Source organism: Mauremys mutica, chromosome 5 (assembly GCF_020497125.1).
Source record: "Mauremys mutica isolate MM-2020 ecotype Southern chromosome 5, ASM2049712v1, whole genome shotgun sequence".
Lineage (NCBI taxonomy): Eukaryota > Metazoa > Chordata > Testudines > Geoemydidae > Mauremys > Mauremys mutica.
The window spans coordinates 130,047,874-130,072,353 of NC_059076.1; the positions used below are offsets into that span (position 1 = coordinate 130,047,874).

At 51.6% G+C, this 24,480-nt stretch overlaps 2 protein-coding genes across 2 annotated transcripts; both read right to left on the reverse strand.

Moving 5' to 3' along the window:
* Positions 1-975: 975 nt before the first annotated feature.
* Positions 976-6,795, reverse strand: LOC123371791 (forkhead box protein I3-like). Its single transcript, XM_045019666.1, has 2 exons — positions 6,738-6,795; positions 976-2,435 (listed from the first exon to the last, which is right to left on the reverse strand). The coding sequence occupies exons 1-2, from the start codon at positions 6,793-6,795 to the stop codon at positions 1,846-1,848; spliced, it is 648 nt and encodes a 215-aa protein (XP_044875601.1). The 3' UTR covers positions 976-1,845.
* A 12,258-nt stretch (positions 6,796-19,053) lies between these two features.
* Positions 19,054-24,061, reverse strand: LOC123371585 (forkhead box protein I3-like). Its single transcript, XM_045019337.1, has 2 exons — positions 23,479-24,061; positions 19,054-20,513 (listed from the first exon to the last, which is right to left on the reverse strand). The coding sequence occupies exons 1-2, from the start codon at positions 24,059-24,061 to the stop codon at positions 19,924-19,926; spliced, it is 1,173 nt and encodes a 390-aa protein (XP_044875272.1). The 3' UTR covers positions 19,054-19,923.
* Between the last annotated feature and the right edge of the window lie 419 nt (positions 24,062-24,480).

The window sequence follows — 24,480 nt, forward strand, 5'->3', positions numbered from 1 at the left end:
TTTCCATGGCTTCAATGCATTTTGGATCAGGCCCTAAGTGAGGGAAGTAGTATCAGGCTCTAGATTGCTCTTGCATTGGTACAGTGCATGGTTATATCAGTGCTAGGTTGTCTCTACTGGTGCTGGATTGCATTGGATGAAATATTGTTTTGAGTTTTAGAGACAAAAATGTTACCTGCTTGTGTGGCATTCTAATAAGTTGGATGCACATGATTCATTGTTAAATACAGTACTGCAATTGTACTGCCATTTCAGTGTCATGCTTTCTTTTGTTTTCACTGTATATGTTACATGCCTTTAAAAAGCATTTATACAAGCTGGCTGATTACATCAAATCCCTGCCAACAACTGATGTAAACCTCAGAAATGTGAGGAATTTTTACATCATGGATATTATGTACTATGGGACTGATTCTTTCACAACTGTAAATTAGAAGAAACTTCACTGAAGTTAAGGGAGTTTCTCCAGATTTAAACTAATGTATAAGAGCACATTTTGGCCCACTGACCTCCACTGGATTACTCTGCTGAGGAACCTTAAATGGGTGTAATTCCTTTGACTCCAGGGTCTGAATTTGGCTGCATGAGCTTGATCCTACATGAGTCAGTCCTGCTCCAATTAACTTTGCAAGCAATTACTATATATTAACCAACCTAAGCTGAAAATAGGCAATTTACTGTTTAAAACCAGCAAAAGCTTCAGTCCAGCTTTCACAATTACCCATCAGGAGATTGTAAATCAAACCACACACTTCTCCTTTGAGCTGAAAGCAACATTTTTTTCTTGGCACAGAGGAAAGTGTTGAGTCCCTGTATCTGTTGTCCCAACCCTTGTCCCTAACCATCTAAAAAAAGTAAAATAAAATCTGTTGATGAACAAACAAGCAAAAATCTAACTGTAAATATTTTATTCCCCAAAATTTTGTTCAGTTTGAAAAGTTTCATTCATACACTACAATAAAAAAAGGAGGAGGGGAATGGGGGTGAGGGAAAGGAAGGGCAAAATAAACTTTCCCAAATGTCAAACACATTATAAATAAGAACAACTCCAGAGCATAATTTACAAATATAAAATCCCATAGAAACGTATGTACAGAGTAGTACATTACATACAAATATGTATAAAAATATTCACTGTGTTTATTCTCTTGCTAAAAGCTGTATGGCTAGATTGTGTGTCTTTGGTACTAAGCTTAAGTAAAATGATTCTTTTACAAAATTAAGGCTCTGATTCTTCAATATACAAAGCACAGGCAGCCTGGCGAACCCGCATGGAGCCACTCTGTATCTAAAGGGGTTCTGTGTGGGCAAAGAATCTACCCAGGCATTGTACACTGCAGGATCGAGGCCTAAAGCAATTACCTAAACAGGCAATCACGGACATAGGGATTTTTAGAAGGCACTTCATTAGAAATCTCTTCATTTTTTTTCTCTTCCAAGACCAAAGCACTTGTAAACAGAGGTTCACAAATAAATGACCAACAGGCAATACTCCCCTGCTATGTCTCTATATTTGGTCCTTGCTGCTTTCTCTTTGTAGTTATTTTTTTAACTCTACATTCAAGATTAAAACCCTCTGAAGTCACTAATCCAGTTCTGGTTCTCATTTGCAGAATTTCGTGGCAAACAGGCATCCTGTGTGGATCAGTGATTTTGCAGGGACGAGTAGGGAAATACTCCACATTGTGTGTGTGTGTACGTATATATTTAATAGATTGTAAGTTTTTCTTCCTGGGAAAACATACTGCAAGTGTCCTGCTTCAAACGCAGTTTGCAAAAGCCTGGGGTCTTCCTCGTTGCTGAATGAACCAGCCTTTCTCGTTCCGTCGAGTTGCAATCCAGGCCCTACACCTCGGTGCCATCCCGGGCGTAGATGAGGCTGTTTACTGTGAAGTTGTAGTAATGGTTGTACTGGGCGCCCTGGCTGCTGCTGCTGCTGCTGGGGTGGAAGGAGTTGTAATAGGCAGCAGTGGGCCCTGGAACTCGCTGCAGCTGGTCTGGTGGGTGCCCTTCCTGGGAGGAGCTGCTGGAGGAGGCAGTGAAGGTGCCACCACTCATCTGCCCAGTGGGGAAGTTCCGATGGTGCAGCTCCCTGCTGAAGCCTCCTGCCAGGCGGCTCCCTCCGCTGCTCAGTGAGCTCATGCTACTGAAGAAGGTGCTCAGGCAGCCCGGGGTGGCTGAGATGATGCCCGGAGAAGAGGAGCTTTTGGGATGGTCCCTGGCAGGTGATAGTTCCAGCTCTGGGGAGGGGCTGTTTCCACAGGGCTTGCCTGCAGCAGCCGGGATGGGAGGCCCTTCCTCAGCCTTCAGGCCCCCCCCGGAGGACACCACAGTGGGGGTGTTAGGCTCAGAGCGCCGTTTGCGCTTGCGCCGGAAATTCCCATTGTCAAACATCTTCTCACAGTTTGGGTCTAAGGTCCAGTAGTTCCCCTTCCCTGAAGGAGACAGAGAAGGAGTCAGACAAGGAGCTCCTCCAATAGATGCCCTGCACCCCCTGAGCAGGATCTGCACCCTCCTTCTCCCCCCACCCCAGCATTTGCACAACCTGCACCCGCCAAACACCCACTCCAGACTTGCTGACCAGAGCCTGATTCTCCTCTCGCACTGTTGCAATTTCACTGACTTAAGTTCAGGAATTCAGAATCTGCCCCACCGACCACGCACCGGGAATGAATCTTGCAGCCACTTAGCAGGATCAGAACTGCTCCTCCGAGCCTACAGCCCCACCCCAAACAGAGTAAAAGGGCCCTGCAGACAGAACTCCTAATGCTTCCCCAATTACACCCTTGTCATTTAAGTGTGTGTTTCGGTCACCATCTTAGCCAATGCACCAGGGATTGAACGGGGGACCTCAAGCGCTAAAAGCACAACATGCTCCATCTTAAGCTAGCTGGGGCTGTAACAGCCCCATCTCCTCCGTGGATCAGGCACAGAGGGACCTGTAACCCACACTCACCCGCTGGCACCCCAATCCCAGGGAGACCTGCACTGCAGTGTAGGCCCGCACTCACTCGCTCATCCTGATACAGCTCAGCTGGGGTAGGGTGAAATAGAGGGGTACATTAGCAGTGCTGGGCATGTGTGGGGCCATCTCACCCACGTTGTGGTTCAGGGCAGATTATGGGGGAGGGATTATCTACTGTTGGGGTCTCTCTCAGCGCTGCACACGTGCCAATGGGCCAGGGGGATTGGTGTGCATATAAATAAATACAGCACACCCACAGGGGCCCCCTTGCCACCTGGGCACAGTCACACACACACCATGCCTCAGATCTCTGTGCAGGGAAGGCCTTGAATCCCTTTGCACCCAGGGGGCCCTCGTGCACTTGTATTAAAAAGCCCTTTTCCCACCAGGGCCACCCAGAGTATTCAGGGGGCCTGGAGTCCTCGGTGGCAGGGGGCCCCCGCTTTGGCAGTAATTCGGCGGCGGGGGGTCCTTCCGCTCCGGGACCCACCGCCCAAGTCCCCTGAAGACCTGCGGCGGGGACTCCCGCTGCCGAATTACCACCAAAGACCCGGAGCGGAAGAAGCTCCAGGGGCCCCAGGCCGTGCAAGAGTTTTCTGAGGCCCCCGGAGCGAGTGAAGGACTCCGCTCCAGGGGCCCCAAAAACTCTCGTGGGGGCCCCTGCGGGCCCGGGGCAAATTGCCCCACTTGCCCCCCCCCCTCCTCTGGGCGGCCCAGTTCCCTACTGAGCAGGACATGTACCCCCCACTCCACCTGGCTACAGCCCTAATCCCCCCCACCCCCACGGGCCTCTGCACCCAATGTGCATGTCTGAGCCACACCATCCTTCGGGGTAGGTGGGACCCTGTGTCTCTACAGTACCCCCAACAGCCAGAGAGCAGATTGGATTTACACCCTGGGGCTGGGACAGAGCGGTGCTAAGGGCCCCACCCCTTGCCCTAGAGGGCAGGAACCTCATAATGGGCAATCAACCCCAGAAGGGCCCTGCCCCGCTGGGAAGTGAACCTGGGCCCTGGATCCAGCTGCTCCCATGGGGACAATATCCCACCCCACCCCCCATCACAGGATCTGCCCCTCGGTGTCCCCAGCTGGGCGGAGCAGCCAGGGTGGGGGCGGTCCGACACCCCGGGTTACACTGTCCATCGCCCCCCCTCTCTGCAGCCCCCAGCCTGCACGGAGCTCTGCCCACCCGCCCGCCCCACCTGCCCGTACCCTGGGTGCAGGTGCCCCTTGCCCCGCGTGGCTCCCCCCGCGCCCCCCGGCCGGCTCATCCCGGGATCCCGTCCCCCTGCCCGAGCTCCCCTGGTGCGACCCCCGCGCCGGATACCCAGCTCCGAGCCGGCCGGGGGCCGCCAGTGGGGGTTACAGCGCAGGGGCTCCCCGCCCTACGCCTCGGGTGTCCCGGCACAGAGCCGTGCAAGGGGCAGATGCTGCTCAGCCCCGCGGTCCCCTCCCTGGTCGGCCAGATCCTGTCCGGTACAGCGCTCCCCTCGGGTCCCCCTGGGTCCCTCTCCCCACCCTAGCCCCTCGGTCCGCTTAACCGCCCCCCTCCAGGATCCTGGGCATCCCCAATCCCTCTTCCGCCGGCCTCCTGCCCCCCCATCCAACACCCCTCAGTGCGAACAAGCCAGAAGTAAGCTGCATGGAGCTAGAGGAGAATTCCCTCAGCTCAGGAGACGTGTTCAGGCAGCCTACATGGCCCTACGCTGTCTCCCTCATAAGCCATGGGGGAGGGGGTATGCTGAGGGAAGGAAGAGGTGTTGTGGGGTGGCACTGGGACTAGTCATAACCCTCAGTGCTATGGAGGGCTCTGGGCCACAGTGACAGGGTGAGAGAGGGAGCAGCTATCACCTTCAGAGCTGTGGGGGACTCTTGGCTGCCGTGCTGCCCCGGGGCCAGCCTGGAGAGCCTGCCGTAGATTAGAGCCCGTTCCTCAGGTTGCTCTAACTTATGCCCGGGGCAGTTTCAGGCCCCACAGCAGCCTGGGATTTGGTCAGTACAAGTGAGATATAAACCCACCTTTGCCACCTGGGCCGGACTCTGTGTGTGTCTCAGGAGATTCAGCACAAAATCTGGCACTGAGATTAGCGTTATGCCTCTAAATGTGGGTTGTGTCCACACACGCAACAGGGTTAACCACTAGAGCTGAACGGATAATTGATTTTAAACTTTTGTGGCTGAACTGAAAAATCGGGGGGAGGGAGGGAGATGGTTTGTTTAGAACCAAAACTGAATTGTCTTCATTTTTTTCTTGCCAAAACAAACCAATACGAAAAAGTTTCAAAAATGCCCAAAGAGCCATTTCCACTTTTTTGAAACTTTGTCTTCATTTTTTTCCTTTGGCCGAAACTTTTTGTAACATGTGACCCAAATTCACAAATACTTTCTTCACCCGAAACTGCATATTTCAGTGACTTGACTATTCTCTGAAAAAACATCAACCAGCCCTAGTAACAACTCATCTAATTACCATGGGAGCGAATTATGATTGCTTTTTCAAGGGGCCTAGGCTGGAATACATTGGTCTTCCTGTACAGCTTGGCCATACTCTTTAATAATGTGGACGGGACCCCCTGTGACCATTGGCCATTCTTCCCTCATCCCAACTCACGGTGTGGTAGGACGTACCACAGTGCATTGCTGCTGGCACAGCTCTGAGCGCATCCTCTCCTGAGGCATCATCACCTTGTCTACACTAGGAGATGGAACTGTTGCAGACAGGGCCTGAGTTAAGCTGGCACATAACGGTGTGGCGTACCAGCACCTCTTTTATGCTGCTGCTTGTTCTGCTGAATCCAAGCTTCCATTTTAAAATAAAAAGGAAGTCTCTCATTTTCGGGGTTGCTGAACAAGCCTCAGAAAAGTGACCCAGCTGTAACTGATACAATGGTATCTGCATGAATTTGCAGCACCTGAGACAATTAGCTCTGAGAAGTGCACCTCCATGGGGGCTAACTCACATCCTCAAATTCAACATTGTTCACAACTCCACCGCTCATCAAAGCATGTGGGAAAGGGGATGGAGGGTCACAGGATGAAGATCTCCACAGTCCTCTGAGTGACCACTCACTTTAGCACCATGGGAGCATTGGAGTTACCACCTCCTCTTTTCAGCCACAGTCAAGATGCAACCAAGCCCAAGTCGCTCAGAAAAGGCACCTGAGCCCCTCTGCCAAGTGGCAGCTGAGCTATAGAAGCCTAGTGGTGCATACAGACCTCACAGAAGGAAAGCCAAGTAAGAGGGGCCCAGTAGAGACAATGGGTGCATTTGAACCCCGCGGTGGGGGTTGGGGAACTACGCTGAAGGAGCCCAGAGAGCGCACATGATCCTACTTGGAAAATCTGCACAATCTATTCTAATCAGCATTTCAAGTAGGTGGAGTTTATTTTGTGGGTGGAGCTTGGAAGAGCACCACCAAGTTTTTCCCCTACATTTGACCCTGGCAGGACCAGTATGGAAAATGGTTTAAAGTAGTAGGGCAGATCCTCAGCTGGTGTAAATGGGGATAGCTCCATCGATTTCAGTGGAATTGCTCTGTGGCTTCTGGGAGCTATTCTGAGTTACACTGGTGGAGGATCTCGCCCTAGTAGTGTACAAACATACCATTTTCAAAGCCGTTTCAGAATGTGTCTTTGATGCTCGCAGCAAACTTGCTGAACCAGTGTTGAAATGTGCTTTGCTTGGGCCATACTCACATAATGCTGTGCCACTGCATGGGCTGTTACTAGCAGGGATCAAATTTGAGACCCTGGATCTAAACGCATGACCCACCTCTGCTAGCCAAGTCTGTAGCAGCTTCATCAGTCTTGATCTGCGACCCAGCTACCATCAGAAGGGGAGAGAGTGCTGTCTTCACTATTAGATCAAGGAGAACCAAGCTGCACACATGTTTTCAGTAAGGGTTTGGTTTTCTATTGTACACCGGACTTGGGGAAATAGTGCCCAGATTTTCCCAGAATGCACCGATACAAACAAGGTTTGGCAGCAGGCTAGCTGCAGATGCACAAACGGGATTGGCACATATTGTGTTGAGGAAAAAAGCTGCTGCTCAGTGAGAACTCAAACTGCGTTTGTTATAATTGAGTCAGATCACAGTAACGTGACCTGGACACAAATACAAGGTTGCACTTATAGTATAGCTGAGACCTTAGCTGCCTTAATTAGCTCTTTGGAGCAGGAACCCATTTTTAAACCACCTCGTTACACTCTTGGGTGCAATCGAAATAATAAATAATCAATCAAAACCTGAACTGATTCTAACAAATGGAGGCTGGTCACATGGCTCAGTTCATCAGCAGGCTCTGTAATTTCTGGCAAGTTTAACACAGTTCTAGTTGTCCTGCAGTTAATCCCCTCTAAAGAACAAGATTTGCACATTATAAACATTCCTCGGTGTGGAACCAGCTTCTGCCTGTCCAGTTCACTGGAAGCCAAATGAAGCTGCACTGGGGTTCCTAGTCCTTTGTCTCTGGTGCAGTCGTTCTCCATGGGAATGTCTACACTGCAGCTCAGGTAGACAGACTTGCACTAGCTGGTGTCAAAAATAGCAGTGTGGCTGCTGCGGCTCAGGCTGGAGTTTGGGCTTTCAGGCCGCCCTGGGCTTGAAGGCCTGAACTGCGATGTTGCCACTGGTATTTTGAGCGTGCTAGCTCAAGCCCTGCTATGCAAACCTGTCTACTCGGGCTGGGAGGCTTGCTCCCAGCTGCAGTGTGGATACACCCACTGAGACCAAGGAGCTGTAAAACAAGGAGCCTCATCTAGTGTACGCTTTTCAAATATGGTTTAGTCTGGCTAGCTGGCTGGCCAGACCCATGGGAGAAACCATTTTAAGGGGCATGGTGAGGAAGGACAGCCTTGTGGACTTCCTGGGTGTCCTTTGGCAGGCCACTTAGGGTATGTCCACACTGCACCTGAGAGGTGTGAGTACAAACCCCGGAGTTTGGAAAGCTACCCCAGGGCTCTGTGGCAAACGTGCTGTTTTCTAGTAAGCTTGCGGGGGGTATATGCCTACATGTGCTGCAAATGCACCTCCCGATGGCCAGGTCAATATACCCTTGATCTCTCTGTGCTTCAACTCCACATCTGTAAAACTGGGGTTATAATACTTCCTTTGGCATTCTTCTCTATTTAGACTGGAAACTCTTCAGGGCAGGGAATGGCACACAGTGTTGTGAAAAAAGCTACTATTGGGAGAGAGAAATCACAGCTCGGGTTCTTACAAATTATGAATTATTTTAACATCATTTACCATCTAGTTGTCATTTTACTATTCCTGTTCTTGACTTTTTAATATTTTCCTTAGCTGGGACAATGAAAAGACACCAGCTAGTTCATTTTGGCTTCTAGTCGGTTTGACTTCCCGTGCACTAGCTAGCACCAAGCAGCAAAGCTTATATTGCAAAGGCTGCAGGAGAATGTTTGTTTGTTTTCTATGCAAGAGTCACAATGTCACGGGAATACTTCTGTTGGACTTAGGTTTTGTCAAAGCTTGTTTGGATAGAAAACGTTCAGTTTGGGAAAGGGGGCAACTTCGACCTGACAGTGTTCTTTTAAATGTATAACAATCTATGTAGGGTCTAGAATGCCGAAAATACCCATGGCCTCCCAGGCTAACAAGCTCTAGAAAACAGTTGTCGTGTCCATATTGGATCAACTTAACTCACTCCAGCCTGCTGCAGAAAGCCAGCCCGCCTCTGTTTACATGAGAAATGGTGGTGGAAGCAACCGGAGCTATCACCTGCACATGTGAGACTCTGACCCCTGCCCTCCTCAGGTGGGAAAAGCAAACACCACCTGGGAACCCTGCTAATAGGTGCTGTCAACACGTCCTTTGAAGAGGGGAATCTAGCGCTTACCCTAAAATGTGCAGCACTCTGACCAGTATTAAAGAAACCATCGCTCAGCTCTAACTGCCCAACGCCTAACCTCCTTTTGAGAATGCTAACAAAGCTAAACAAGCTAAAGAGCCAGCAGGACACAGAAAACACCCAGCTCTGTATCTCCTGTGAATCCAACATAAACCGCACCATCTCTCTCAAGCAAGGCTGCTGCACTAGGGGTGCTGGCGGGCGGAGCAGCAGCACCCCCTGGCTTGACATGGTTTAATTTACATCATATACAGGGTTTGCCATTTTGTTCAATGGCTCTCAGCTTCCCCCTGATACAAATTGTTCCAACACCACTGCTCTCAAGGGCTAGCCAAAATGAAGAGCAGCTGGATAAAGAGGCACCCAGGCAAGACTGGGGGGATGCTGGTAGGAAGCATTGGAGAACTTGTCTGCTCTGTGACATCTCCCATTGTCCAGAGTGTCTGCTTACAGATTAAGTTAGTCTGTAGCATTCCAGTTTTCTGGACTCCTCAATGCTAGTGGATGCCCAACAGGTAAAAATGCCCAGTTCCATCTATGACTGGCTAGAAGACTGAGCCCCATCCTACGAGATACAGCCTTTGCTACAGTGAGCTACACATTCCCAACCTCTTGCTTTGGTTACTGCAACTCCATTTGTTTAGGAATAACAGCACACATGCAGAAAGAGCTACCGCTGGTACAAACACAGCAGTCTGTCTGCTGAACAACACAGGTCATCATGAACTCAACAACCCAGTGCTCCACTCTCTCTGCTGGTCCAAATCTAAGTCTCTGTGCTGGTATTCAAAGCCCTCCATGGAGCTGACTGTAGTTACTGGGAAGATCATCTCCCCCTCCATGACCATGACCTCTCGTGACAGCTACATTCCACCAGAACAATGAAACTATTGACTAATGTGGGGGAAGCTTATGGCAGAAAGAACCAGAGGAGATAAGGATGACCACGACTGCATTCAGAAAGAGTACAAACCTTATCTCTTCAACTTAACTTTCCCTCAAGTACACACAAAACTAACCAAGCCACGTCTCCCAAAGGCTAAAAAGGAAGAGAGACAGGTGGATTATATATTGAGATATTGGGATGTGCTTAGATATTACGCTGAAAGGGCCAGTTAAAGAGGTAAGAAGATTCAAACCCTTCAATTTTATGATGAGAAATCAAGATGCTTCCCAGGCAGGGGGAGGTTCAGGTATATACTAAAATTATCATAATAATATATAGCATGTATGCAATCCTTTTGTCAAACACTAATCTGATTCCTGCATTTCTTGCGCATTCAAAAGTCCTTCCAGAGTCAATGGGAGATGGTGGAAGATAAGGGATGCAGATTTGAGTCCCTTAATTACTCCGCACAATACCCCACCCTTAGAGGAATAAGTATCCCCATTTTACAGACAGGGATGTGCACCTATTATAGGCATTTCCCGCACATGCCTTGTGGCCCCCAGGCTCCCATGTCTGCAATAATAGGGCCAGATCCTACAAGGTGATGAACATCCTCAATGCCCATTTAAGTCAATAGGACTCAGCATTTTGCAGGACCAGGATCAAAATGAGCCAAAATTCTGTTTTCAATTACACTAGTATAAATTCAGAGCAACTACGCTGAAGTGAGTGGAGTTATTCCAGATTTACAGAGATGCCAATGAGAGTAGTATTTGACCCAGTTTGAATAATGGGTGTTAATCAGGAGTGACTCCACTGCAGGCAGTGCAAACATACCTAAGGCTGCAAGTCTGTCATGGAGATCATGGAAGTCACAGATTTAGAAAATATGGATTGGTTGAATGGACTATAAGGTGGATAGAAAGCTGGCTAGATCATTGGGCTCAACGGGTAGTGATCAATGGCTCCATGTCTAGTTGGCAGCCAGTATGAAGTGGAGTGCCCCGGGGGTCGGTTTTGTTCAACATCTTCATTAATGATCTGGATGATGGGATGGACTGCACCCTCAGCAAGTTTGTAGATCACACTAACCTGGGGGGAAAGGTAGATACACCAAAGCATAGGGATAGGGTCCAGAGTGACCTAGACAGATTGGAGGTTTGGGCTAAAAGAAATCTGATGAGGTTCAACTAGCACAAGTGCAGAGTCCTGCACTGAGGATGAAATAATCCAATGCACAGCTACAGGCTGGGACTGACTGGCTAAGCAGCAGTTCTATAGAAAAGGACCTGGGGATTACAGTGGACGAGAATCTGGATATGAGTCAGCAGTGTGCCCTTGTTGCCAAGAAGGCTAATGGTATATTGGGCTGCATTAGTAGGAGCATTGACAGCAGATTGAGGGAAGTGATTATTCCCCTCTATTGAGCACTCGTGAAGCCACATCTGGAGTACTGCTTCCAGTTTTGGGCCCCCCATTACAGAAAGGTTGTGGACAAATTGGAGAGTGTCCAACGGAGGGCAATGAAAATGATTAGGGGACTGGGGCACATGACTTACAAGGAGAGGCTGAGGGAACTGGGATAATTTAGTGAGCAGAAGAGAAGAGTGAGGGGGGATTTGATAGCATCCTCCAACTATCTGAAGGGGGGTTCCAAAGAGGATGGAGCTCGGCTGTTCTCAGTGGTGGCAGATGACCAAACAAGGAGCAAGGGTCTCAAGTTGCAGTGGGGCAGGTCTAGGTTGGATATTAAGAAAAACTATTTCACTAGGAGGGTGGTGAAGTAGTGGAATGGGTTACCTAGGGAGGTGGTGGAATCTCCATCCTTAGAGGTTTTCAAGGCCCGGCTTGACAAAGCCCTGGCTGGGATGATTTAGTTGGGGATTTGTCCTGCTTTGAGCAGGGGGTTGGACTAGATGACCTCCTGAGGTCTCTTCCTCAGGCAGAGAATGGGATGATTCTATGACTTCTGTAGCGGCTGGTGTGGCTGGCTCTAGGGCTGCCGGAGCAGCTCCAGCAGCCCCTGGGCCAGCTGCCACCCTCTCCTCCCCCCCCAACCCAGAAGCAGGGGTCCTGGCCACTGCCGTCCCCCAAGCACCGGCGGAGGGCCCAGGCCATGCGCTGTTACCCGGCCCCCCTCTCCCAGGTACTGGCAGGGGTCCGGGGGCATGAGCTGCCACCCACCCACCCACCCCGAGCACCTACAGTGCCCCTGAGCTGTGTGCTGCCTCCCCCAAACACCCATGGCACTCCCCAGGCCACCCCAGAGAACCCACCCCAGGCCTCCTTCCCCTCCCCAGCACCCAAGATTTAGTCAGGGGTATATAGTACAAGTTATGGGTAGGTCTCGGGCAGTGAATTTTTATTTACTGCTTGTGACCTGTCCATGACTTTTACTAAAAATACCCATGACTAAAATGTAGCCTTAATCGTACCCCACTGCAAAGCAGGGGTAAGTGAGGTCAGAATCAGGCTCCATTGGGTGGGTAACAATTATGAGTCAGCTGCACTAATTTATAACAGCTGAGGATCTAACCTTATATGTTTTAAAGAGCCTTTTGGTGGTACTGCTTGTTTTGGTTTACTGCTTGTAAACGTGGCAGGCAGGTCAATATAAAGTGCAGTAGTGCCAAAGTAACAGGGCAAAGCTTGTTCTCTGCCACCATCCAACGGGATTTGGAGGAAGACAGCACATTTCCACTATTTACTTTAATTAGACATAAAATCAGTGGTGCCCAAGGAGGCTAAAGGCAGGTTAACCCTCAATCGGGAGCTGATCTGTCATTGTTCATTGCTACCATAGATTGGCTACACGGTGAGATATTTGCTTTGTCAATAAACTCTGACACAATGGACTGCAGGAAAGAGAAAAATGATCACATGGGGCCTGCTTCTCCTTATACGCAGCAGCCAGTGGGAGTTTTTCCACGATTGGGCCCATGAGGTGCAGCTCACAAATGTGTCATTTTTTGACTTCTTTCTACTCTCCCTGGGGCACTAGATTAGACCATCCAAAATATGCTAGAGACAGGCTGACTACAGGGAGCCAATGGGAGTCTTTCCATTAACTCCATTGTGCTCAGATCAGGCCCTAGATGAAGATCCTTTAGGATAGATGTTCTAATACTCTATTCAGCAGTCTATGAAGATCACATGCACTTTTATCACACCTTGTATTGTGTGATGAAGGGGTAAGATTATTTGATACGATTCAGAGATAGTGCATGTATAATATGAAAGAATACCTTTGATGTTTTACATTACAATCCTGTTATTCCTGCAGAGGCAAATCATACTTCGTTTACCCATGGGAGCATCAATCTCTTATATTTCGTCAAAAAAACAAAAACAAAAATTCAATCATTCAATCATTCCCCCTCCCCACCCCTCCCCCCCCCCCCACAAAAATGGTTTTTCAACTAAATGAAATTTTTGGAAGAAAAAAACCACAACCTGAAAACCCAATTATTTTTGTTTTGATCGGCTGAAAACTGAAAAAAAGAGGGTTGCCAAAAGCTGAAAAACATTCAGTTTGAAGGGATTTTGGTTTTGTGATGAAAACTTAGGGGGCTTTTTGGATAAAACCAAAATTCATTTTTGTCAAAAGTTTTCAGGCAGGAAAAATATCATTTCCCAACCAGCCCCACTCTATCGATTAGGCTAGGTACTGTATTTTTAGTTGGCTCATCCCTGTAAGTCACCAGTTATAGTGAATGGACCTGAATACAGCCGTGAGCTGGAGTCAGTTCGCACCAGTTCACAAGAACCGGTTGTTAAATTTAGAAGCCGGTGTAGAACCGGTTATTAAAGGGGCCGGCAGGTTGGCAAACTCCGGTTCACGGGCCACATCCGGCCCACGGGACCGTCCTGTCTGGCCCACCTGAGCTCCCAGCTAGGGAGGTTCCCCCGGCCCCTCCCCCTCGCAAAGCCTCAGCGCGCCACACCGCCGACGCCAGTGCAGCTCTGCAGCTCCTGCCACTTTGAGCAGCTGGGGTGGGGCTGGGAGGAGGGGTTGACTAGGGGGCAGGGAGCAATTGGAGGGGGCAGAGGTTCTGGGGGGGTGGTCAGGGGATAGAGAACAGGGGGGATTGGGGAGGCGTGGGAGTTCCAGGGATCTTTCGGGGTGGTGGTGGATGGGGTCGGGGCAGTCAGGGGACAGGGAGTGGGGTGAGTTGGGTAGGTGGTAGGGTCCTGGGGGGCAGTTAGGGTGGAGGGTCTCGGGAGGGGGTGGTCAGGGGACAAGGAGTGGGGGGGGTTGATAGGTTGCAAGTTCTGAGGGGGGGGCAGTTGGGGGCAGGATGAGGGTTGGGGTCAGATGGGGCAGGGAGACAGGCACGTGGGGCTTGTACTCACTGCACGGTTCCCTACGGGGTCTTCGGTGGCACTTCGGCGGCGGGAAGTTGTATGTCTTCACTCACTACAGGTGAAAGATCCGCCGCCGAAATGCTGCTGAAGACCCGGAGTGAGTGAAGACACACCCCCCCCCCCCCCCCCCCCCCCGCCGCCGCCGAGGACCCGATAGGGAACTGGTTCTTAGGATTTTGGGAGCTCATCACTGCCTGAATCTGACCTTGCAGATTGGTGTAACTCCACTGAATGGAATTACACCACTTTTAAAGAAGTAGCAAAGAATCCTGTGGCACCTTATAGACTATCAGACATTTTGCAGCATGAGTTTTCGTGGGTGAATAAGAAAGAAGTGGGTGCATCCGAAGAAGTGGGTATTCACCCACAAAAGCTCATGCTGCAAAACGTCTGTTAGTCTATAAGGTGCCACAGGATTCTTTGCTACTTCTACAGAACCAGACTAACACGGCTACCCCTCTGATACTTGACACCACTTTTAAACTACTGTAACATCAGAATCAGGCCCAATGGGGCTCCTCACATGAATAAATCATGTGCATTCATGTGCCCCTGGTGCATAATAAATCCCCCTGATTTAAGGCAGTGTGAGATAACATATGATAGATTTCAGAGTAGCAGCCGTGTTAGTCTGTATCTGCAAAAAGAACAGGAGTACTTGTGGCACCTTAGAGACTAACAAATTTATTTGAGCATAAGCTTTCGTGGGCTACAGCCCACTTCATCTGAATGCATCCGAAGAAGTGGGCTGTAGCCCACGAAAGCTTATGCTGAAATAAATGTGTTAGTCTCTAAGGTGCCACAAGTACTCCAGTTCTATATATGATAGATGTTTAGGCCTTATTCCCACTAGGGACATTTTCTAAAGATTTGCTAATGTTGGTTTCCCTTCATCCATGCTAGCAACACTGGGAGGGAGGCCCAGTACAGACCTGCAGATGGGAGCTGCCAGTATTTTTATTATTATATTAATAAGGCCTGCTCAGAGCAGGATTCAATGACACAGTGTTGGAAAAATGCTGGTGGCAGTCAGTGGCCATCTACACTACCTTTCCCAGCATTGCCTCTCGCCATGTGTTTAGACTAAAAGCTCCTTAGGGCAGGAAGTATGTTTATTTATTATATATGCATATGGTGCCAGGCAAAACGGAGCCCTGGTCCATGATGGGGGCTACCATAAAAGAAACAACAAAACAGTAGCACACACATCAGATGTCCTATTTAGCTGAGTCTGCAAATGCCAGAGTTCTTCTGGCTTCCCCTTCACCTCAACTCCCAGAAAGTTCAGAAATAAAAAGAAATCACGAGCTAGCTCAGTGCAGGAACACCCAACTTCAGGGGCTTTGCCTGGCTTTGGTGGAGAGGAGTGGAGTCCAGGGGCTTGATTCTGCTCCAGCAGAAGTCAGTTTGAGTGTAGTAGTAGCAGTGTTGATGGCTTTCTTTCATTTCCTCACCCATCCCGCAAAAATAATAAAATAAAGTTCTGGAAACTTGTTCCTTCTCAGAGTCTCAAACTACTCAAGAAAAGGGGATTTTTCCCGTTGACTTCACTAGGCTCAGGATCTGGCCTCAGAATGCTCATTGAAACTCTAGTGTAGACATACCCAGACTAGGAGCATGACTACAGTTGGCGCTGCACTGCTGGTCCCATTGTTGGTATTATTATTTGTATTATCATAGTGCCGAAGCCCGTCATGGACCAAGACCCCACTGTGCTAGGTACTGTACAAACACAGACCAAAAAGACAGGCCTTGCTGGCTTCTTGGGGCTTGAGGGGTGGGGGAGGCAGAGGGATTCAGGGGTGGGACTCATAGTCTTTTGTCCCTGTTGTCCTTTTCCCCCCTGCTCTTGGGGCGCTCATTTTAAAAGAAGACAACCCATGACAATAGCACTGTTGTTTTTTTGAGTGTCTTTCATTAAGCCCAATCCTGCTGCCCTCATTCTCCCATGACTTGGGCGGTTGCTAAATGGTTTTAAATGAGGAGTCATTTTTAATAACAAAAGGAAAAGCTAAAGGCTGCCATTAAGACTCATTCACTCAACTCCTCTCAGCACAGACGAGGTGTCTATTAGTCGGAATGCTAGTATCAAGGGCCCCTTTGGCAGGTTGCTTTATCATGAACACCCAAACATTTATATTCACATACTCAGGCTCGGGCTTACCTACCTCAGGCAAGGGCTTCCATCCAGGCCACAGGAGGGGAGCAGGATTTAACCCTGACACCAAGAGGAGAAAAAATGCAAATGTGGTTAGAATATTTGAGCCTATTAACAGCCCAACCCCGAAACCCTTGCTCATGAGAATTGCCCCATTGACTTGTAAGGGTTGCAGAGATGAGCAGTGTAACTATATGCCCTGATCCAGCCGAGTTTGGGTCGCAGTCATCCTTCATTAACTTCACCAGGGCTTTTGGCACATTGCAAGGTCAGGCCCCTACTAATGGGATGCATTCATGTTTCAAAGGTACCACCGGGAGTTTCACTGAGTAAAGACTGCAGGATCAGGACCTTAATAAAGCTCTACATTGTGGACCCAATCCTATGGCCCTGACTCACATGAGTGAGCCTTATTTACATTTAACTCCATGAGCTGATTAAACAAAGGAATTTCAGTGATGTTCCTGGTCCTGATGATGCAACCACTACTAGAGTAATTTGATGGCTTTCGTTCATTCCCTCACCCATCCCCCAATAATACTAAAATAAAGTTCTGGAAGCTTGCTCCTTCTCAGAGTCTCAAAGTACTCAAGAAAAGGGGATTTTTCCCCAACACAGAGGAATCTTTCTTTCATTGTGGCCCTCTACCAAATGAAAACAAAGATTCCCTATACAAAAATGCCTGATTACGCTCCAAGTGACAACAGTGTAAATTACAAATAACTAAACTGCAGTCAGTGGAGTTAAACTGGTGTGAAATCAGAATCAAGCCTATGGGATCAGCTTATTCTTGTACAAAAAGAGTCTGATTCATTCCCTCTGGTAAATCAGGCCCCTGGCCTCTTCTCTGGGGGATAGCTGATGAGAATTAATCAGAACTGTGAGCACAGGATGTTATGGAGACAAGGTGGGTGAGGTAATATCTTTTATTGGATCAATTTCTGTTGATGAGAGAGACAAGCTTTTGAGCTACACAGAGCAACCTTGCATGTAGCTGTAATGCTGGGAGTACCTTTCCCAGACCTTAAAAGCTGTTTGGCTCCAAAGCTTGTCCCTCTCACCAACAGAAGTTGATCTAATAAAAGATCACCTCACTCACCTTGTCTCCCTAATTTCCAAGGATCAACACAGCTACTACTACTACGCTGCAGGTAACAAAATGATGAGTGAGCCTTTCTGAAGGCCCATACGTTTGCCAAAGAAAGGTGCTTGCACTTTTTGATCAAGTTTTCTTCTCTTCATGCATTATAAAAAAAAATACAGGCTCCACATTCACTCAGGATATTTAGAAACAAACATTGAAAGGAATTGATTTCAGGATACCGCTTGTGAAACTCACATGCCTCCATTGGGTAGCTGAGATTGTTGAGGGCGAATTTGGATGTCTCTCTTTCTTTGGGAGGAAGAATTAAGCAGGGAAACACCAAAGCCAGCAATCCCCTCCCCGCCATGCCCTGCTGATAGCAGTCCCCAAATTCTCACCATCTCCCACAGATTCTGTCCCTTGGAAGCCACTGAGACCTCAATGACAGATGAGAGTGTTCAGCATTTCACAAACTAGGACCAAGCCAGGCCCCCCATGAGCCTGCTCCTTCAGGGGACTGATTGCATTTTAAGCACCATCTTGTGTGGGTCTTCTCTGAGCATGGAGAGTTAAAATGTTGACAGCCACATGGAGCTATCTACACCAGCGCTCCACCCCGAGCTTCAACCAATGGAGCTGAACCGGTGTTAGCAAGGGTGAGAGACTTTAGAGGAAAAAGGCTTGTGCAGACGCAGTATTCCTGAGCTATGCCTATGGGTTTGATCCAATGCCTATTGAAATCAGTAGTTTTTCCATGGCTTCAATGCATTTTGGATCAGGCCCTAAGTGAGGGAAGTAGTATCAGGCTCTAGATTGCTCTTGCATTGGTACAGTGCATGGTTATATCAGTGCTAGGTTGTCTCTACTGGTGCTGGATTGCATTGGATGAAATATTGTTTTGAGTTTTAGAGACAAAAATGTTACCTGCTTGTGTGGCATTCTAATAAGTTGGATGCACATGATTCATTGTTAAATACAGTACTGCAATTGTACTGCCATTTCAGTGTCATGCTTTCTTTTGTTTTCACTGTATATGTTACATGCCTTTAAAAAGCATTTATACAAGCTGGCTGATTACATCAAATCCCTGCCAACAACTGATGTAAACCTCAGAAATGTGAGGAATTTTTACATCATGGATATTATGTACTATGGGACTGATTCTTTCACAACTGTAAATTAGAAGAAACTTCACTGAAGTTAAGGGAGTTTCTCCAGATTTAAACTAATGTATAAGAGCACATTTTGGCCCACTGACCTCCACTGGATTACTCTGCTGAGGAACCTTAAATGGGTGTAATTCCTTTGACTCCAGGGTCTGAATTTGGCTGCATGAGCTTGATCCTACATGAGTCAGTCCTGCTCCAATTAACTTTGCAAGCAATTACTATATATTAACCAACCTAAGCTGAAAATAGGCAATTTACTGTTTAAAACCAGCAAAAGCTTCAGTCCAGCTTTCACAATTACCCATCAGGAGATTGTAAATCAAACCACACACTTCTCCTTTGAGCTGAAAGCAACATTTTTTTCTTGGCACAGAGGAAAGTGTTGAGTCCCTGTATCTGTTGTCCCAACCCTTGTCCCTAACCATCTAAAAAAAGTAAAATAAAATCTGTTGATGAACAAACAAGCAAAAATCTAACTGTAAATATTTTATTCCCCAAAATTTTGTTCAGTTTGAAAAGTTTCATTCATACACTACAATAAAAAAAGGAGGAGGGGAATGGGGGTGAGGGAAAGGAAGGGCAAAATAAACTTTCCCAAATGTCAAACACATTATAAATAAGAACAACTCCAGAGCATAATTTACAAATATAAAATCCCATAGAAACGTATGTACAGAGTAGTACATTACATACAAATATGTATAAAAATATTCACTGTGTTTATTCTCTTGCTAAAAGCTGTATGGCTAGATTGTGTGTCTTTGGTACTAAGCTTAAGTAAAATGATTCTTTTACAAAATTAAGGCTCTGATTCTTCAATATACAAAGCACAGGCAGCCTGGCGAACCCGCATGGAGCCACTCTGTATCTAAAGGGGTTCTGTGTGGGCAAAGAATCTACCCAGGCATTGTACACTGCAGGATCGAGGCCTAAAGCAATTACCTAAACAGGCAATCACGGACATAGGGATTTTTAGAAGGCACTTCATTAGAAATCTCTTCATTTTTTTTCTCTTCCAAGACCAAAGCACTTGTAAACAGAGGTTCACAAATAAATGACCAACAGGCAATACTCCCCTGCTATGTCTCTATATTTGGTCCTTGCTGCTTTCTCTTTGTAGTTATTTTTTTAACTCTACATTCAAGATTAAAACCCTCTGAAGTCACTAATCCAGTTCTGGTTCTCATTTGCAGAATTTCGTGGCAAACAGGCATCCTGTGTGGATCAGTGATTTTGCAGGGACGAGTAGGGAAATACTCCACATTGTGTGTGTGTGTACGTATATATTTAATAGATTGTAAGTTTTTCTTCCTGGGAAAACATACTGCAAGTGTCCTGCTTCAAACGCAGTTTGCAAAAGCCTGGGGTCTTCCTCGTTGCTGAATGAACCAGCCTTTCTCGTTCCGTCGAGTTGCAATCCAGGCCCTACACCTCGGTGCCATCCCGGGCGTAGATGAGGCTGTTTACTGTGAAGTTGTAGTAATGGTTGTACTGGGCGCCCTGGCTGCTGCTGCTGCTGCTGGGGTGGAAGGAGTTGTAATAGGCAGCAGTGGGCCCTGGAACTCGCTGCAGCTGGTCTGGTGGGTGCCCTTCCTGGGAGGAGCTGCTGGAGGAGGCAGTGAAGGTGCCACCACTCATCTGCCCAGTGGGGAAGTTCCGATGGTGCAGCTCCCTGCTGAAGCCTCCTGCCAGGCGGCTCCCTCCGCTGCTCAGTGAGCTCATGCTACTGAAGAAGGTGCTCAGGCAGCCCGGGGTGGCTGAGATGATGCCCGGAGAAGAGGAGCTTTTGGGATGGTCCCTGGCAGGTGATAGTTCCAGCTCTGGGGAGGGGCTGTTTCCACAGGGCTTGCCTGCAGCAGCCGGGATGGGAGGCCCTTCCTCAGCCTTCAGGCCCCCCCCGGAGGACACCACAGTGGGGGTGTTAGGCTCAGAGCGCCGTTTGCGCTTGCGCCGGAAATTCCCATTGTCAAACATCTTCTCACAGTTTGGGTCTAAGGTCCAGTAGTTCCCCTTCCCTGAAGGAGACAGAGAAGGAGTCAGACAAGGAGCTCCTCCAATAGATGCCCTGCACCCCCTGAGCAGGATCTGCACCCTCCTTCTCCCCCCACCCCAGCATTTGCACAACCTGCACCCGCCAAACACCCACTCCAGACTTGCTGACCAGAGCCTGATTCTCCTCTCGCACTGTTGCAATTTCACTGACTTAAGTTCAGGAATTCAGAATCTGCCCCACCGACCACGCACCGGGAATGAATCTTGCAGCCACTTAGCAGGATCAGAACTGCTCCTCCGAGCCTACAGCCCCACCCCAAACAGAGTAAAAGGGCCCTGCAGACAGAACTCCTAATGCTTCCCCAATTACACCCTTGTCATTTAAGTGTGTGTTTCGGTCACCATCTTAGCCAATGCACCAGGGATTGAACGGGGGACCTCAAGCGCTAAAAGCACAACATGCTCCATCTTAAGCTAGCTGGGGCTGTAACAGCCCCATCTCCTCCGTGGATCAGGCACAGAGGGACCTGTAACCCACACTCACCCGCTGGCACCCCAATCCCAGGGAGACCTGCACTGCAGTGTAGGCCCGCACTCACTCGCTCATCCTGATACAGCTCAGCTGGGGTAGGGTGAAATAGAGGGGTACATTAGCAGTGCTGGGCATGTGTGGGGCCATCTCACCCACGTTGTGGTTCAGGGCAGATTATGGGGGAGGGATTATCTACTGTTGGGGTCTCTCTCAGCGCTGCACACGTGCCAATGGGCCAGGGGGATTGGTGTGCATATAAATAAATACAGCACACCCACAGGGGCCCCCTTGCCACCTGGGCACAGTCACACACACACCATGCCTCAGATCTCTGTGCAGGGAAGGCCTTGAATCCCTTTGCACCCAGGGGGCCCTCGTGCACTTGTATTAAAAAGCCCTTTTCCCACCAGGGCCACCCAGAGTATTCAGGGGGCCTGGAGTCCTCGGTGGCAGGGGGCCCCCGCTTTGGCAGTAATTCGGCGGCGGGGGGTCCTTCCGCTCCGGGACCCACCGCCCAAGTCCCCTGAAGACCTGCGGCGGGGACTCCCGCTGCCGAATTACCACCAAAGACCCGGAGCGGAAGAAGCTCCAGGGGCCCCAGGCCGTGCAAGAGTTTTCTGAGGCCCCCGGAGCGAGTGAAGGACTCCGCTCCAGGGGCCCCAAAAACTCTCGTGGGGGCCCCTGCGGGCCCGGGGCAAATTGCCCCACTTGCCCCCCCCCCTCCTCTGGGCGGCCCAGTTCCCTACTGAGCAGGACATGTACCCCCCACTCCACCTGGCTACAGCCCTAATCCCCCCCACCCCCACGGGCCTCTGCACCCAATGTGCATGTCTGAGCCACACCATCCTTCGGGGTAGGTGGGACCCTGTGTCTCTACAGTACCCCCAACAGCCAGAGAGCAGATTGGATTTACACCCTGGGGCTGGGACAGAGCGGTGCTAAGGGCCCCACCCCTTGCCCTAGAGGGCAGGAACCTCATAATGGGCAATCAACCCCAGAAGGGCCCTGCCCCGCTGGGAAGTGAACCTGGGCCCTGGATCCAGCTGCTCCCATGGGGACAATATCCCACCCCACCCCCCATCACAGGATCTGCCCCTCGGTGTCCCCAGCTGGGCGGAGCAGCCAGGGTGGGGGCGGTCCGACACCCCGGGTTACACTGTCCATCGCCCCCCCTCTCTGCAGCCCCCAGCCTGCACGGAGCTCTGCCCACCCGCCCGCCCCACCTGCCCGTACCCTGGGTGCAGGTGCCCCTTGCCCCGCGTGGCTCCCCCCGCGCCCCCCGGCCGGCTCATCCCGGGATCCCGTCCCCCTGCCCGAGCTCCCCTGGTGCGACCCCCGCGCCGGATACCCAGCTCCGAGCCGGCCGGGGGCCGCCAGTGGGGGTTACAGCGCAGGGGCTCCCCGCCCTACGCCTCGGGTGTCCCGGCACAGAGCCGTGCAAGGGGCAGATGCTGCTCAGCCCCGCGGTCCCCTCCCTGGTCGGCCAGATCCTGTCCGGTACAGCGCTCCCCTCGGGTCCCCCTGGGTCCCTCTCCCCACCCTAGCCCCTCGGTCCGCTTAACCGCCCCCCTCCAGGATCCTGGGCATCCCCAATCCCTCTTCCGCCGGCCTCCTGCCCCCCCATCCAACACCCCTCTCTTCCGCCGGCCTCCTGGGGCACCCCTCTGCCACCAGCCTCCTCTGCCACCAGCCTCCTCTGCCACCAGCCTCCGGGGCATCTCCCATCCAACACCCCCCACCCTCCTGGGCACCCCCCCATCCAACACCCCCCTCTCCCACCAGCCTCCTGGGCACCCCCCCATCCAACACCCCTCTCTTCCGCCGGCCTCCTGGGGGCACCCCTCTGCCACCAGCCTCCGGGGCATCCCCCATCCAACACCCCCCTCTGCCACCGGGCTTCTGGGCACCCCCTCATCCAACAGCCCCCAGCCCCCTAGGCACCCCCCTCTCCCACCAGCCCCCTGGGCACCCCCCCCCCCGCCACCAGCCTCCTCTGCCACCAGCCTCCGGGGCATCCCCCATCCAACACCCCCCACCCCCCTCTGCCACCAGCCCCCTGGGCACCCCTCATCCAACAGCCCCCAGCCGCCTGAGCACCCCTATCCCTCTGCCCCCGGGCACCCTCCCAGTCGCACTCATTTCCCGGTCCGCTCAGCGGCCCTCTTCCCCTCCAGCGCCTGGCCTGGGCATCCCCAATCCCTCTGCTCCCGGGCACCACCCCTGGGGCCCCAGCCACTGAGCACCCCCTCCCCTGTTCCACTCGCGCCCCCCCACTCCCTGGGGATCCCCCACCCCGTCCCACTCGCGCCCCCCCCAACCCCCGGGGATCCCCCTCCCCTGTCCCACTCGCGCCCCCCCCCAGCTCCTGGGGATCCCCCCCGTCCCACTCGCGCCCCCCCCAGCCCCTGGGGATCCCCCTCCCCTGTCCCACTCCCCGGCCACCCGCCGGCGCTCACCCGGGTCGTCCTCGTCGCGGGGCACCTTGCGGAAGCAGTCGTTGAGGCTGAGGTTGTGGCGGATGCTGTTCTGCCAGCCGGCCTTGCTGCGCTTGTAGAAGGGGAAGTTCTCGGCCACGTACTGGTAGATGTGGCTCAGCGTGAGCCTGCGGCCGGGCGCGCTCTGGATGGCCATGGCGATCAGCGCCGAGTAGGAGTAGGGCGGCCGCACCAGGCGCAGCAGCTCCTCCTGCCCGGCCAGGCTCAGCCAGCTCAGCTCGGCCGCCGCGGGCGAGGGCGAGCCCGGCGCGGAGGGGGCGCCCCGCGAGCAGCCGTAGGAGGCGGGCGGCAGGAAGGGGGCGGCCGGCCCGGGGCCGCCCTGCAGGTACGGGGCCGGGCCGCTCACGCCCCACAGGTAGCCGGCGTTGGCCGGCGCCCCGTAGTCGGCCAGGGCGTAGGCGGCCGGCCGCGGCGTGGAGGAGGCGGCCGCGGCGGCGGGCTGCGGGTAGGCGCCGAAGTGCTCGGCGCAGTACACGGCCATGTCGGGCGCCCGGCGGGGCTGCGGGCTGGCGGGGGAGCTGGGCTGCAGGTCACCGGCGCTCATGGTCCCGGGCCACGCGGGGCGGCCGGCTGCGCTGCCCCCTCCCCCCGTGCCGGCGAGCTCCTTATAGCGCCTTCATCTCTGCCCAGCCTCCCCGCCCGGGGCCAGGGCTGGGCGGGCAGGGGCCGCAGCCAGTGCGAGGGCTCCCTTCGAGGGGCGGGCGGGAGGCCGGCAACGCGGGGCTGGGTAGATCCCAAAAAGAAAGAAAAGGAGGCGGCTCCTCCCCTCCGGGAGGCGACCTGCCTGTCTCTCTGTCTGTCTGTCTCCCTCCTGCTCTCCCTCCCCTCCGGGAGGCGATCTGTCTGTCTGTCTGTCTCCTGCCCCCCCCCCTTCCCACCGGGAGGCGATCTGTCTGTCTGTCTGTTTCCTGCCCCCCCCAGCTCCGAGCTGTCTGCCCCTGCAGGCGAGACAGGAGTTTGGGG